The 17267-nt window shown below is 38.7% G+C and overlaps 1 protein-coding gene across 1 annotated transcript in view; it reads right to left on the minus strand.

Moving 5' to 3' along the window:
* Positions 1–17267, minus strand: part of si:ch211-186j3.6 (neural-cadherin) — a 631501-nt gene that overhangs the window by 77960 nt on the left and 536274 nt on the right. The window contains exon 27 of the mRNA XM_039763170.1: positions 4015–4195. Coding sequence (XP_039619104.1) covers positions 4015–4195 — 181 coding nt within the window. The remainder of the gene's footprint in view (positions 1–4014; positions 4196–17267) is intronic.

Raw genomic sequence — 17267 nt, forward strand, 5'->3', positions numbered from 1 at the left:
TACATGAATAGCAAAATAACAATGATTATAATAAAAGTGAAAGATAGAATTGGATGATTGTGTCATAAATAATTATCCTCTTATAACCGAATAGCTAAAGAGCAATTGCCATGCTGCTTTTCACAGAACCCGATCGGGTTACTGATGGCATAGATGAACCTGTCATGTCACCATATTCAAAGTTTATAGTTTAGCTTCAGGGGAACACATATGTTTGAACTTCAAATGAAGCATAGCTGTATGTGCTTCAGCAGCTGGGAGACATCAGCCTGCAAAATGCAGTGAGTTCTTCACCAGGTTCAATAAAAACATCTCCGCTTTGTGTTAGCTTCAGTCTTAGGCAGGATGGTGCTGACAGCATTTTTTTTTTTGTAAAAGATCAAGATCAAAAATGTAATTACACTTGTCTGCCATTTGAAGTCTGCATATGGCAAACTGAAGGGCTGTCATGGGATTTAATCTTGCCATATGATCAGGTTAAGTTTACGATCATTTTATTTCATTATATAGCCAAATATGCTGTACTGATATACGTCTGAGACAAAATATATATCATAGTTTACCCTGACAATAATATTCATAGTACCAGTCTTTGCAAAGAATATTTAAACTACCAATGCTGCTTAAAATGTGTTAAATAATACATGCTTAATATGGTGGACCTGTTTGAGACCTTAATTATGGCTTATTGCAAATGGTTCTGTACAGAAGATAAGACTTTACAATGTCCTGCACAAAGTATACGATGTACAGTGCAGCAAGGTTGCCTGTTTTGTCATATAATAGGTCTCTAAACAAAAAGGTCAGGAAGTATCTGATCTAGGGATGACAAGATAAAGGAACTACAGTGCACGGGGCACATGGTAAATTAGGAGACCTCACAAACGGATAAAGGCAGCAGTAAGACACATTAGGTTACACATGGTCCCCTGCTACAAATTGTGTTGATCGGACCTCTGCACGCTTGCCTCATAATTTTCTAGTTTAATAGTTTAGGTTTTAGGACTGCAGGGTCACTTGGGGTTGCCAGGGTGATTTCTAGTAGAATGGCAACCAGGAACTTCAGAAGGCGTTCCTGATGCCAGAAGTTGTCAAGGAAATAACCCGGAATAAGTTTCTGAATGGGGGCTAAAAGCTCCTTCTGCCACCCTTGACAATGAGCTAGGAGTCAGTAGTGTAGTGAGAGGGGAGGAGCAGCCATAGTGCTTCTAAAGAAAGCTATTAAAGAAAAGCAAGGAGAGGACATCTGTGTTTCTGTATGGTTAAATGGACAAGCCATAACATATGATAGTAAAGGCCCGTTATTGTCCATAAACAGGCCCTAAAAAGGCACGGAGAATTTATTTTGTTTCTCATATATTTTGTGTTACTTTTACTTCTTGTGTATGTATTTTCACTTGTGTAGTTATTTTTGTTAATAAACCCTATTTTTACATTTACCAAATGTCCCCACTAAGCATATATAAATTTTGTAAGGTTTAAATCTTTACTGTTATTGCACTATAGATTTCCAAAAGTATTTCAAATATAAAGGTCCCCTTACTTTAAGGACTTTTTATGCAGTCTTTCTGAATAGGCATTAATTTTAATACATTAACAAGAATGTACGTCCTCCATAGGTGAGACTGAACACCTGCTGCTCTGTACATCAAGTTACAAAATGGCAGAATGTCTCAAAACATGGTCGGACATAGAGGTGTGTACTGCAATTTGGTTGTGGCAAAACAATGGTAAAACCCCAGCTTAAATGCATTAGTACCTGGTAGTGGTGTATGGTTCAGCGGTCATGTCATTAAAACATCATGGTATAAGTTGTTAAGGTGCTTTTCATAGGAGCTGTTATACTACACGCATGATTTCAATCTCTGATGCTTCCAAAACACTTTAATAGTAAGCACTTTGTAACAGATGACGTTGATAATTATGTATAGGGCTCTACAACAGCCTGGCTACAGCACTTCAATACCAATTTCTTCTTTTCAGAGATGGATGGCTTAGAGCCACATTAGAACAAATACCTGGAGAAATGTGAATATTATGTCTAAATGAAGATACATATACTGTGTGTGTGTACAAAAATAAGGTAATATACTTTTTGAAATACCAACATGGATATATGTAAGTGTTCTGGACCTGTATAAAATAAATCAAAGTAAATTATTTCTCTTGTGTCAGGGTATATATCATTTTATCATACATAAAGTTCTATCCATTTTCCATTCTGTTAATACTGTAGATTTTAATGGTTATAAGGCAATGGTGCTAACCATGGCACCACCATAGTGTCTAAAACATGACTGCTTTGGCAAACTAATTTTACAGTGCAAAAATTACTAAAATGCATACCGTATATACTCGCGGACTTGATTTTACAGTATAATTTGTGGTATTTTATAATGTCGGCCATATAAGTCGAATGCGGAAAACTCATGCTAGTGATCCAAGAGATTATGATATGCTAATACTCACCTAAGAAAGTAACCACAGAGCACACTGCCTTTTTCTCTATGTGGGTGCGGCAATGTGCTGTATCAGCGTGTGCTCCTAACCTCTCTCTCTCTCTATTGTGCCCATGTGACCACATAGTATTATCCGAACTATTACGAAGCAACGTTTGCACTCAATTGTGTTTTTTGTATCTCAAATCCTCATACACCTTTGTCGTAAGAGTATCCCTTATCTACAATGGAGCATTCGATCAGGAGAAAATATGAAGCTGATTTTAAATTAAACGTCGTTGAAATAGCGAAAGAAATTGGTAACTGTGCTGCTGCAACAAAATTCGATGCGTCTGAGAAACTGATGCGAGATTGGAGGAGGCAAGAAGATGTAAAAAAAAAAAAAAAGTCAGGGTCTGATTTTATGATTGATTTTTTGGGTTTCAAAACCTGACTTATACATGAGTATATACAGTATTTTATTACACAAGTGTCATTTTAAGCAAAGGTTCAATCAGACATTTTTCTTTCAATAAGAACAATGTACACATTTATTTTAATCTAAACCAGTCGATTACCTTCTAGATTTTTAGTCATGCAATGCTGGGCTACTGGCCTTTACAGTACAAAACCATCTTGGACTTAATGTTGCTTTAAGGAGGAAAAACTTAATGAGTGTCAGATTACCAAAGATTATAGATATTTATGGCTACTTGAAACAAAAAATAAATAAATGAATGTTAATAAAGGGGCGGCTCGGTGGTGCAGTGGTAGCGCTGCTGCCTCGCAGTTAGGAGACCTGGGTTCGCTTCCCGGGTCCTCCCTGCATGGAGTTTGCATGTTCTCCCCGTGTCTGTGTGGGTTTCCTCCCACAATCCAAAGACATGCAGGTTAGGTGGATTGGCGATTCTAAATTGGCCCTAGTGTGTGCTTGGTGTGTTTGTATGTGTCCTGCAGTGGGTTGGCACCCTGCCCAGGATTGGTTCCTGCCTTGTGCCCTGTGTTGGCTGGGATTGGCTCCAGCAGACCCCCGTGACCCTGTATTCAGAGTCAGCGGGTTTGAAAATGGATGGATGGATGTTAATAAAGGGGTGGCAGGGTGGTGCAATGGGTAGTGCTGCTGCCTCGCAGTTAGGAGACCCGGGTTCTCTTCCCAGGTCCTCTCTGCATGAAGTTTGCATGTTCTCCCTGTGTCTACGTGGGTTTCCTCCCACAGTCCAAAGACTTGCAGGTTTGTTTCCTGCCTTGTGCCCTGTGTTGGCTGGGATTGGCTCCAGCAGACCCCCGTGACCCTGTAGTTAGGATATAGCGGGTTGGATAATGGATGGATGGATGTTAATAAAATCAAGATTTTCTCAGAACCAAGTCAAACCCAAAGGAATGACCAATGACCACACACTTGATTTACACTGAAGGTAATCGCAGACCAGGCATTATATAACAGTAAGTCAGGATACAAAGAGTGACAAGAAGATTACCATATTTATGATATATCTTTCTTCTCTCTGTCATGGAAAGCCCATGACCATCAGATAGTACACTTATGAAATGGATTAGTAAGTTAAGGTGACTGTACCTTTCTCACACTGGTGACCGCCAAATCCAGGTAGACACTGGCAACTGAAAGATCCCCATTCTCCTTGGCATTTCCCATGAGGCCCACAAGATGGGTAGCCCATACTCATGCAGTTACTGTCAGTTGTCACACATCCAGGAGAGCTGTTCAGAGACTCTGCGGGTGACCCCAGATCATAGAACTGAGAAAGAAAGAAGTAAAAAGGACATTGCTTTGAACAACGTACAAAGAAATATATCTTCAAAGTAAGTAGCCATGGTAGAGGTAGACATCTTCTGCTTTAGAAGTCTTATTTTATTTATTTATTTTTTATATTTTTTTGTTCAAAGTAAAGTTTAGAATGTAAGACTGAGAATCAAAGTTTGTTGTATGTTTGTTTCTAATATAATATAACCAAACAAGAACTGGCTCATGCTTTGATGAATTGTTCCTGAAAGAAATCACTCAACATATACTTTTGTCAGAGTCCATTAACTGTTTCTTTTATTTCTCTGATTAAGAAGAAGTGGCCAAAGAGCAGCAGGAGCATCTACAGTAAACAGCACTGCCATCATCTACTCATTCAGTTGATAATAACATTCTGTAAGTGACTTAGCACAGAAGCAAAATAAGTAAATACAGGGATTAAAAAGAAGAACACAATACCTTGTCCTCAATTGTTAAGCTTCTTAATTTCTTTGGCATCTGCATTGATTTCTTAAAAGCAGTTCAATTCATTTTGAGCTAGGCGGTTTAAGCTATTTCATGTGAGTTGGATTTAAATGAGGTGGAATAGAGGCACGTTGGCAGTTGCCACTGAGTTCTGAGTCCAAATCCAGGGCCAGGATGTTATCCATGTGGAATATGTACATTGTCCATTTGTCTGGAGGGTTTTCCTTCAGGTACTCCTGTTTTCATGATCAAACACAGGCAAAGTGTGTATGTGAGTAAGCCATCCAATAGACTGGTGCTCTGTCCATGACATTCCCCCGTCTTAAATCTAGTGCTTGAGATGAGGTTTTTTGTATGTAAATCTATACTATACTTTATATCTATATATAAAAGGCAAAGCCCTCACTGACTGACTGACTGACTCACTCATTACTAATTCTCCAACTTCCCGTTTAGGTAGAAGGCTGATATTTAACAGGCTCATTCCTTACAGGTTACTTACAAAAGTTAAGCAAGTTTCATTTTGAAATTCTACGTGTAACGGTCATAACGGTCGACAACGTCCGCCATGTTAAACTTTTTTATTTATGGCCCCATCTTCACGAAATTTGGTAGACGGCTTCTCTGCGCTAACCAAAACCGATGTATGTACTTATTTCGGTGGTATGATGCCACTGTCGGTCGCTATATTGAACTTTCCAATGGTCTTTGTTACCTATGGGCCCATCTTCAAGAAATTCGGTACGTGAGTTCCCAAATCTAACTGAATCCTACTTACTTGCATATATACGTCCATAGCCTGCAGCTCAGGTCGCCATGTGAGGCTGCATTGTGTCCCCCATTCCAAGGCCTCCAACGTTGTTGGCTGCCTGCCTATATAAGGTCGTCTGTCACTCTGGTCTCTTCATTCCCTGCCTTGCTTCGCCACGGTATTCATGTCTCCCTGCTGATAACTGCAGCCTTTTTATTTAATCCACGGCTTCTCCACTGTTTTATTGTTCGTTTATTACGATTATAGTTATTGTGTAGGTATTTTAGACTTAGTTTACATTGTCCAGGTACCATTTCCTTTATTGTTCCAACCGTACCCCCATTAACATGTCTATCGAGGTGATCACCATCGATCAAAGAACTGTCACTTACCGAGTGGTTTCCATGCCCGGAGATGGCGCCAGCTTTTTCCATTCTCTGTGTTACATATTGCACGACCATATCAAGCTCACTCTTGATATCCGGAGGAACATTGTGTCTTATGTATTGAATGACTGGGACAGGTTCAAGGTGTGGAGTGATGACGGTACAGAAAATAATTATAAGAGTGAAATGCTTAAGCCCTTCACCTATGGTTCTGCATGTGAGTTGATGGCTGCTGCTGAATTGTTTGGTTGTCGCTTTCAAGTGTACCAAAATGGCCAAATATTTTACACCTTTGGACAACTGCCAACGCCTCTTAAACATCTCAGATTCACAAGTGACGATTTGAGTAGTGGACACTTTGATGTTTATGAATGTTTAAACTCTCAAAAGCTGGATGCGAAGTTATCGATGAAACCGGTTGTATGCTTACAACACTTGACAGATGCCAAATGTCACTTCAACACAACAAGTCCTGCAAATACTGTCGTCATTGAAACAAACCATGAAACTCAAACCGATTATGACAGCAGCAATCCAAGCTGTGAGATTTGAGGCAAGATTGCTTTTCACATGGCCAACTGTAAGTTGCATTTTCAAGAGTAAGCTCAGTGCACAGCTTGGTCATATTACAACCGGAGGGCCAAACTGACAACGTGACATACAAAGAGATCCTTAACAAATAATTATTGGTATATTTTCCCTCAGTTTAAAAAGGTTTACTTTTCTTCTTAATAAAAATTTTAAGGCAGTAGGTCACCACTGCGAAGCGTGGGTATTTTGCTAGTATAGAATATACAGTTTGGAGCAATCCACATTCATTAATTCATGCATTATCAAAGCTGATGCATGCAAGACAGAAGCCAGTGTACACTTGTACACACCGTGACTATTTAAAGTTGGCAGTTAAACTAATATAGGTCTTCAGGATGTGGGACAAAACATGGTACTCAAAGAGTAGTGTTTGTATTGTGAGCACATAAAAAAGAAGTGGTAATAAGAATAAACAACATACTGATAAGGTCTCAGGAAGAAGTGTGATGATAATGATTAAGAAAGTCCTAATGTCCTTGGAGAACAGCAGATGGTAGCCAGCAATTTATATTGACTATTGAGAGGTGTGTGCATTTAGGGACACCATCATCTTTGATGACTCTCAGTCCTGTTTTATACTACTGAAGGATATTCAACTTTGTATATTCAACTCTATATGGAATGCCCCAGCGAATACACATTTCTTTATTTGAATTCAATCGCTGCTGTTAATTGAATTCCATATTTGATATGAGGCATAGGCAATTTGGAACTTCTGCCTAAAGCATATAACTGACATGAGGGTGCACATCTGCAAAAAAAAAAGGCCTGTAACAGATGGTGTACATTATGCAGTAAACTAAATGATGTCACTCTAGGTAGCAATGTAGAGATGCAGCTTGCCTAAGGTAAACTATAAAACAATTCAGATTATGACATTGAAAAGTTGAGACAGGATAAACTCCACCAAGTTTAGTTTGCAAAAATCATCAATAATTTGGATTTAATGTCTCTATAAAATTCAAAACATGCTTGCTGGTTTCAAACCTTTGTTATAATTCTTTTTTTTAATCATTTCATTTTTTCTTAACCAGGAACCAATTAACACTGAGGTGCAAATACACATATAAATAGCTATCTTGGAATTGTATGCACCTTTCGTTGTTTCTCATTAAGAAGCTGTTTAGTATTCTGAAAGAAACAAAAATTGTTAAGGGTGGAGGGAACACTACTTTACTGTAATCTATGAAGCATATTGATTTTTTCAGGGAAGAAATCCACAGTTCACATGCATAATCATACTGTATATCCTCTTATGGGAGCATTTAATGACCACATCCACAACAAGACTATGAATTCTGAGTTAGCTGGGAGAAAATGGCAGGCCATTACCTGCTACCACACCTCCAGCACTATCACACCCAGCACTGCTAACCCACGACTGTTCCATGAAGTTCAGTACTAACCATATCACTATATTTGCTGAAGACATGACTGTGGAGGGTCTCCTCAATAATAATGATGAGGCAGCACATGTGGAGGAGGTGCCGAGTCAAACTGACTGTTATAAGAGCAACAAACTCTCTCCTAATGTTGACAAAACAAAAGAGGTGATTGTGGACTTCAGGAAGTCCTGCACTAAACTCACACCACTGTACATTGATGGGTCCAGTGTTTGGAAGAGTCAAAGGCACCAAATTTTTTGAGCATCCACACTGTGGATGATCTTAATACCTCCTTAGCCAAGAAGACACAACAGCCACTACATTTTCTTTGAAGACTAAAGAGAGCTAGTTTTGCCATGCTGCTTCCACTGCTTTCTACAGGGGTGCTATTGAAAGTGTCCAGTCTAACTGCTTTACTGTAGGGTTTGTAAACTGCAATGTAGCTGACCGACATATTTTTCAGTGAATAGTGAAGGCAGATGCAGCTGAGATGGTGATCAGAGTGCCTCTATGTTCCCTGCAGGACATTTTTGACAAACACTGCATTCCCAGTGCCTGTAGCATTGTAGAAGACCATTCTCATCTGTTTTATGGACTCTTTTCACTTTAACCATCTGGCAAATGGTACCAAAGCATTTCCTTAATTTCTACCAGACTGTAATAACTTCATACTGCAAGCTGTCAGAATTCTTTATAAATACAAATATCTAGCCCTGGTTTTAATCAGAATATAAGTTTAATGTCACTGTACTCTGTGCAAATATTTTAAATCAGTTTTTCTTTTATTTCTACATGCACAGCTGAGCCAGATTTAGTACAAAAGGGCTCAGCATTTAGAACTGCTAGGACAAGATAGACGAAGACAAATGGGCAATGTGGACTATTTCTGTGTGTTAGAGTCAGCATGCCTCTCTTTGCCTTGTTTGGAATGGTATGATTTACCTAAGTAAGGGCCTGCACATGGAGAAAGAGTATAAAGCCTTGGAACATTGCCCAGAACACCTTTGAAGCCGATGGACTGATGGGAGATAATGTCATCCGATCCTGAAAATCCTTTCAGTGCTGCGACAAAAATTACAGACTTTATACATTGAGATCCCACTTTGATAACAGTCTTGCTATGGCTTCCTCATCTATTATGCCACGTAAATCGTCATTAAAGAAAGCTAAGTTATTTCCTTTATGTGATTTCTTACTGCCGTATCATTAAGTGAGGGGTATCACCTTTTAATATTATATCTATACAGTTTTGGGTTACTTAAGACCGCGCAATTACAAATGAACTTATTCAAACCAGGGAGCTAGCGCCCCCTACAGGAAAACACTGGTCAGAGGAGCTAACATTTATTTTGATTTTATGTATATACTAGTATTCCTTTTTTTGCTTTGTATAATCATGTCTTTTTGCACTGTACTTAATGTGTGCCTTCAATACACATTATTCTCTACACATTGTATGCCCATGTACAGTGGTGTGAAAAAGTAATTGCCCCCTTAACCTAATAACTGGTTGGGCCACACTTAGCAGCAATAACTGCAATCAAGCGTTTGCGATAACTTGCAATGAGTCTTTTACAGCGCTCTGGAGGAATTTTGGCCCACTCATCTTTGCAGAATTGTTGTAATTCAGCTTTATTTGAGGGTTTTCTAGCATGAACCGCCTTTTTAAGGTCATGCCATAGCATCTCAATTGGATTCAGGTCAAGACTTTGACTAGGCCACTCCAAAGTCTTCAATTTGTTTTTCTTCAGCCATTCAGAGGTGGATTTGCTGGTGTGTTTTGGGTCATTGTCCAGTTGCAGCATCCAAGATCGCTTCAGCTTGAGTTGACGAACAGATGGCCGGACATTCTCCTTCAGGATTTTTTGGTAGACAGTAGAATTCATGGTTCCATCTATCACAGCAAGCCTTCCAGGTCCTGAAGCAGCAAAACAACCCCAGACCATCACACTACCACCACCATATTTTACTGTTGGTATGATGTTCTTTTCTGAAATGCTGTGTTCCTTTTACGCCAGATGTAACGGGACATTTGCCTTCCAAAAAGTTCAACTTTTGTCTCATCAGTCCACAAGGTATTTTCCCAAAAGTCTTGGCAATCATTGAGATGTTTCTTAGCAAAATTGAGACAAGCCCTAATGTTCTTTTGCTTAACAGTGGTTTGCGTCTTGGAAATCTGCCATGCAGGCCGTTTTGCCCAGTCTCTTTCTTATGGTGGAGTCGTGAACACTGACCTTAATTGAGGCAAGTGAGGCCTGCAGTTCTTTAGACATTGTCCTGGGGTCTTTTGTGACCTCTCGGATGAGTCGTCTCTGCGCTCTTGGGGTAATTTTGGTCGGCCGGCCACTGATGTGAAGGTTCACCACTGTTCCATGTTTTTGCCATTTGTGGATAATGGCTCTCACTGTGGTTCGCTGGAGTCCCAAGGCTTTAGAAATGGCTTTATAACCTTTACCAGACTGATAGATCTCAATTACTTCTGTTCTCATTTGTTCCTGAATTTCTTTGGATCTTGGCATGATGTCTAGCTTTTGAGGTGCTTTTGGTCTACTTCTCTGTGTCAGGCAGCTCCTATTTAAGTGATTTCTTGATTGAAACAGGTGTGGCAGTAATCAGGCCTGGGGGGGGCTACGGAAATTGAATTCAGGTGTGATACACCACAGTTAGGTTATTTTTAACAAGGGGCAATTACTTTTCACACAGGGCCATGTAGGTTTGGATTTTTTCTCCCTAAATAATAAAACCATCATTTAAAACTGCATTTTGTGTTTACTTGTGTTATATTTGACTAATGGTTAAATGTGTTTGATGATCAGAAACATTTTGTGTGACAAACATGCAAAAGAATAAGAAATCAGGAAGGGGGCAAATAGTTTTTCACACCACTGTATGTAGCACCATGGTCATGGAGAAATGCTGCTTATCTCACTTTGTATGTGTACACAGTTGCAGAATAATAATAAAGTTTGACTTGGCTTGACATGAATATGTGAGCTGTTGCCAAAGAGACAGACAAAGAGAGGCGGTGTGTATGAGAACATTCAGAATGGTGTGAAAAGCGAAAAGAGGCCAACCTCAGGGTCAGAAAAGAACCCTACCTTTAGGCATGCCTTATGATATTAACAGGTACGTGTCTGTGATATTATATACCACCTCTGTTAGCCCTAAGGCATTAATGTGTTTTCATTAGCCATCTAAATTGATTTTATAAAATGATTTGGTTTAAAAAAGAGTGGTGCAAGTGTTTTTAAAGTGGTTTGATCTGGCCAAAATATTTCCCTTTTCCCAGTACATAAAATGTGAATTTTTTTCATACATTTTGGACTTTTTAAATGATTGGAATTTAGATTTGTTTTCACATCAGTCAAACACATTCTGATTGATAACCTTACAATGTCATTTTCCTTTTTATCATTTCATATGCCAATAAATCTTCGTGTTTGAAAGAAAAATACACCCTGTTCAGCATCTTTGTGACAAACCTTTGATATGTAGTACACTTCCGGAATCAAAACCATACCTCAAGAGACCATGGATCAAGATCAGAAGGAAGCATAAGCCCTGTCAAATCAGCAGCAAAAGTCACCTCTCAGGTGAAATGAAAATACTGCTGGAAAGTGACAGGAAAAGTAATTCAAAGTTCAAACTTCAGGAAAATTAGGCCAGAATCACATCATCTAAAACCGCTCAAATGCAGGCACAATCACTGACACAGAAGGATGGTCTTGGACATAAACCAGATGTGCATATCTCAATCATTTTATTCACAGTTTTCTGTTTACATAATTTATTCTATATGCCACAGAATCAAAATGTTAAAATGTCAAAAAATGTCTATCCATTGTCCAAACTCGCTTGGTTAAATATAGAGATCCATGGAAAAATGTCTATTTAGATAACAATGGGAATGAGGCAGGCATTAGCCCTTGATGGAATGCCAGCCCATCACTTGGTACATTCAATGCCTTAATATTTGCTACTTAATAATGTGAGTGCAAACTGCAGTACCATGAGAAAATTAATCTAGACATAGGAAGAACATGCACTTTCCACAGAGAGAGTGGCCTGACCAGAATTTACTCCGGCCTGAGGAACTTCTAAGGCAGAAGCACAAAGCAGAGAGTGCACTGTGTTGTACTATATATGAATACAAGTGTTCGAAAACTTTTACAAATATTTGGTCATCAAAACCATATTAGAAAACCTTCACCATTGGCAAATAAGTTTACCAATGTTAAAAACCAAGGGTGCTAATAAGTCATCTTTATTGTAGTGATAAATAATGGACCTTATTTATTATTTGCATACTGCATATTAAAATAATTATTCACTGTTGTCTCATCATGAGTATGTCCACTCAACCATTATTGAGTGAACCCTTTTTGTCATGGAGGCCTATAGGTTATCATGGCAGCACTAGGTGAAAGGAAACAACAAACCCTAGACAGGGTGCCAGTCATTTGCAGATTACATGCAGAATCACCAACACCCGGCCAATGTTATTTAATGTCATTAAAAGAAAAACACAATAGTTCAAAATGTTACACCCCAATGCTTCATCTGTATGACATTTTCTGCTTCTTTTGTGTTATTTTAATTGATATTGCTGGTGTTGTTTAACACAGGTGAATTCCATCCTTACTGGGCCATATTGTGTATTTACTGCAAGCATGAGCACAAATATCTTTTCTAACGCCTTTTGAAATGCCATGAATTTCATCTATTAGAAACTTTACCAAAATGTGCATAATTTGTTGACAAATGTCAGTTTAAGGAGTTAAAATACAAGTAAACTAACTTGAAACCCAAATGACAAACATTGAAGAGGCACATATGATTTTTGTTTTATCTCAAGGACATCAGAAATGGAAGAAACGTTATTGGAGGGGGGCTTTTGTCACTGTCCATGGTATCTGCCTAACTCAAACAACACAATATAACACAGAGTAAACGGAGAGTTATTTTTTTAAGCTTTTAGAAGTAACACCTGTAGAATCCCTTAACATATATGTGACCATATTTTAGGCTACTGTTTTGGAATTTTACATAAATATGACACCTCTGCAGCTCTGCTCTCTTTCTAGACTTAATACATCATGTCTACCTCTTATTGAACTGCAGTTTTTATTTAAGTCCTATTGCTTTGCTTTCAATATGTCTTACCTGAGAGAGGGTGTCACATGGACAGACAGCACCAGCGACAAGGAATAACCAAAAAAGGTTTGCTTTATTACGTTTTCTGAAACCGACATTGCTTTGTAATTCCTGAAAATGGTCTTTTGCAGCATAGCAAATGCCAGACAATCTCCATGTCTTTGGTTTCCTGATGCCAGCATTAGGAAACCAAAGAATAGTAATTACTATAAGAGGATAGCATTAACAAGCTAGAGGAGATCACTCATCCCAGCCCCTGTAGTTAGCTACTATTTAACCAATCCAATTACAGTTTCAATAATATGAGTGGGAAGTTTAGTCTACATTTTGAAAAGCCTTTAGAATAACAACTTGCTTCCCATCTTCTCTGGCAAATTTACTATTCCATAATTTCAAAGAATGTTTGCTTCTGAAGAAATGAATCTGCATTTCAAGGTGTCAGTGATAATAAAAGGAAGAAGGTGGCTGGGTAGCAATGTGCTGAAGTTGAGCTGTTGGGTTTCATCTTAGATATATATTTATTCCCTCTTATTTTTTTTTAAATGGTTGCTTTGGTGAGGGACTTCACGGCAACAAAATGATAAGGATAGGCCAGATTTTCCATTTCAACATAACAGATTCCAGTTATATTCAAAGAATCAAAATATTATGGCAATTTAGGGGATGCAATCCCAAGAGATTTATACGTTATGTTTTGCTTCTGTAAGTTGCCTTGTAAAAGGCATCTGATATATAAAGAATTAAAATAATCATACTAAATTATAATGCAAGAACATATGCCTTCTGCAGTAAAGACAAGTGTCCATAAAGCTTTGTTGTACAGCTAATATGTCCTAATATCTTGTCAATACATTTTTTAAAGCTGTCAACTATGAAAAAAGTATCCACCCAACACCTTGGACCTTTTCACATTTTATTGTATTATGGCATAGAACCATAATGTATTTAACAGATTGTTGTACATTCTTCAATGAAAACTAGTCTATAATGTACAAGTAATTTTGGGTGTGCAGCAAACGAATATCATTCTTGACAAAAATCTTTGAATGTCATTTAGATAGCCTTGGTGTCACAATCACTCCAAACTCATTAATATCTGTGTTTGGTGTATTCCCAGATGGGCTTAAAGTGGAAAAGGACAACTTGATTGTAATTGCCTTTGCCACACTAATAGCACATAGACGTATCTCGCTCAACTAGAAGAATCCCAGCTCATCTGTTATAAATCAGTGCGTAACTGATGTTTTATACTGTTTGAAATTAGAAAAAATTCAATTGTCATTCAGAAGACCTGCTCAAAACTTTTTTTAAAATATGGCAAGATCTAATTAATAAAATGTTAGATTAGTACTGGTTACTGATTGCACTACATCAGCTGTTGCAATGGCCCTCCTCTCTGGTCTTCCACAATTCAATTTTTCTGTCTATTATAGGGGAAACACCCATCCAGACTAAAGAGAAAACGACTCATCATCATCATCATCATCATCATCATCATCAAGTCCTTCCGTGAGAACCCTAAATACAAAGAGGACTGTTTCATTTATGTGAAGTAAAATGCCCAGAGGGCACTGGGCGGTCTATTGGTCTGGAACCCCTGCAGATTTTTTTTTTTTTCTCCAGCCGTCTGGAGTTTTTTTTTGTTTGTTTTTTCTGTCCTCCCTGGCCATCAGACCTTACTCTTATTCTGTTAATTAATGTTGACTTATTTTAAATTTCTTACTGTGTCTTTTATTTTTCTATTCTTAATGTAAAGCACTTTGAGCTACATTTTTTGTATGAAAATGTGCTATATAAATAAATGTTGTTGTTGTTATTGACTCTTTGCCATTTGCAATGCACATTTTATTCCTTTCTGACGTCACCTACACCCTGAGCACTAAATTAAAAACGACATAGATTAAAAAAAAGATATAAGTGACTGGCAAATTGAAAGTCATTCAAAAACACAGCTTTTCCTTCACTACTCTGGTCAGTTAATGTACTGACTCCAGCTCCTCCTTTAACCTTATTTTTTATCTAACAATTCCTATACACATTGAGTGTAAATAAGACTACAAACTTCCACTTAGACTTGCTGGAAAAGTAAACCCAACTTTTTTAGGCGAGAGAACAGTGACCTCAGTATTAGTAGTGCTGACTTACAGACCTGGCAGTGAATCACTCAAGGTTATAAGATTAGGAGAAAAAATGCAATGGATCTGTTCTTTTCCATTACATAGACCTTGAAGAGGTCACTGGAGTCTCACAGTTCAGTCTACATTTGTTTTGTGCCTGTTGAGACTCATTACCATGGATCGCAGAATGTCTTGTAGGAGGTCATTCAGCTGTGTTCTATTTAAACCATTTGCTCACAGAGTAAAACTATGCTAATATTGTCTCTGTTTATTAGTGTTTGTTAAAAGTAGGTGTTCGGATCTGCCAAAAGTGTTTACTGTTGATAATTTGTATCTTTTTTTTAAATAAAAATAATTAATATGATGTGAGAGTAGTACTTCCACAGTGTTATGATTTTTGCAATTTATCTATCTATTGTATCTATTTGTGTCAATTTTATATAAACTGCTGAAAAAAATTAAAGGAACACTTTGAAAACACATCAAATCTCAATGGGAAAAAAAATCCTGCTTGATATCTCTACTGATATGAACTGGGTAATGTGTTAGGAACGAAAGAATTTCACATTGTTTGATGGAAATGAAAATTATCAACCTACAGAGGGATGAATTCAAAGACATCCCGAAAATCAAAGTGAAAAAAATGATGCGGCAGGCTAGACCATTTTGCCGAAATTTCATTGCAGCAATTCCAAATCGTACTCAGTGGTTTGTATGGCCCCCACATGCTTGTTTGCATGCCTGACAATGTCTTTGGGTCATGCTCCCAATGAGACGACAGATGGTGTCCTGGGGATCCCAGATCATCACTGACCCACCACCAAACCGGTCATGCTGAACGATGTTACAGGCAGCATAACGTTCTCCACAGCTTCTTCAGACCCTTTCACGTCTGTCACATGTGCTCAGTGTGACTCTGATGTCATCTGTGAAAGGCACAGGGTGCCAGTGATGGACCTGCCAATTCTGGTATTCTATGGCAAATGCCAATCGAGCTCCATGGTGCTGGGCAGTGAGCACAGGGCCCACTAGAGGACATCAGGCCCTCAGGCCACCCTCATGAAGTCTGTTTCTGATTGTTTGGTCAGAGACATTCACACCAGTGGTTTGCAGGGCTCTGGCAGTGCTCATCCTGTTCCTCCTTGCCCAAAGGAGCAGATACCAGTCCTGCTGATGGGTTAAGGACCTTCTACGAGGGGCCTTGTCCAGGTCTCCTAGAGTAACTGTCTGTCTCCTGGAATCTCCTCCATGTCCTTGAGACTGTGCTGGGAGACACAGCAAACCTTTTGGCAATGGCAATAGAGAAGTTGGACTACCTGTGCATCCTCTGTAGGGCCCAGGTATCACCTCCTGCTACCAGTAGTGACACTGACAGTAGCCAAATGCAAAACTAGTGAAAAAAAGGCAGAAAAGATGAAGAGGGACAAATGTCAGTGGCCTCCACCTGTTAAACCATTCCTGTTTGGTGGTCAATCAATAGCCCAGAGGTTTCACTGACTTGATGCTATACTCTGAATAAAAAGTATTCCTTAATTTTTTTTGTGCAGTATATTTTTGGCTGCAAGTGCTTGTGCACATTTACTCAGAAAACTCAAGCTCTACTAAAATTGAAAAGCTGTTTAGCTTTTCCTGGGGTGGGCTGGCACCCTGCCCAGGGTTTGTTTCCTGCCTTGCGCCCTGTGTTGGCTGGGATTGGCTCCAGCGGACCCCCGTGACCCTGTAGTTGGGATATAGCGGGTTGGATAATGGATGGATGTTTAGCTTCTCTGGTCCTTAAAATACTTAAAGAATATTTTGCATACAACAGATAGAGAAACTATGTTTATATTGTCTTTTTCATATAAGGAACACTCATTTCTTGAGGTAACTATTCTGGGATGTTAGTGTGATTTGCTAATGGAGACATACAAGGATGACACTGTAATTTTCTCAGTAGGTAGCCTTGACACAAGACAGTCTCAGGCATTTCTGAAACTTACAAAAAGGTCCACTACTACTAAGGTCACAGTTGCTTTTGTCAAAAGGATAACTGGCCCTTTTAATTAAATAGCCATATTTATTTTATTTGACTCATAAAGGTAAACAACATATGAAGGCTGGAAAATGCCACCCATCTATAAGGGAGAGCCTCCAGGTTTATTACTATGTCTTTAATTGTCCCTGAAGGTTGCCTAACACTTGCTTTCTGCCTTACAAGCACTGAGCATAGCCAAATAAG

This window comes from Polypterus senegalus, chromosome 9, assembly GCF_016835505.1.
Source record: "Polypterus senegalus isolate Bchr_013 chromosome 9, ASM1683550v1, whole genome shotgun sequence".
Classification (NCBI taxonomy): Eukaryota; Metazoa; Chordata; class Cladistia; order Polypteriformes; family Polypteridae; genus Polypterus; species Polypterus senegalus.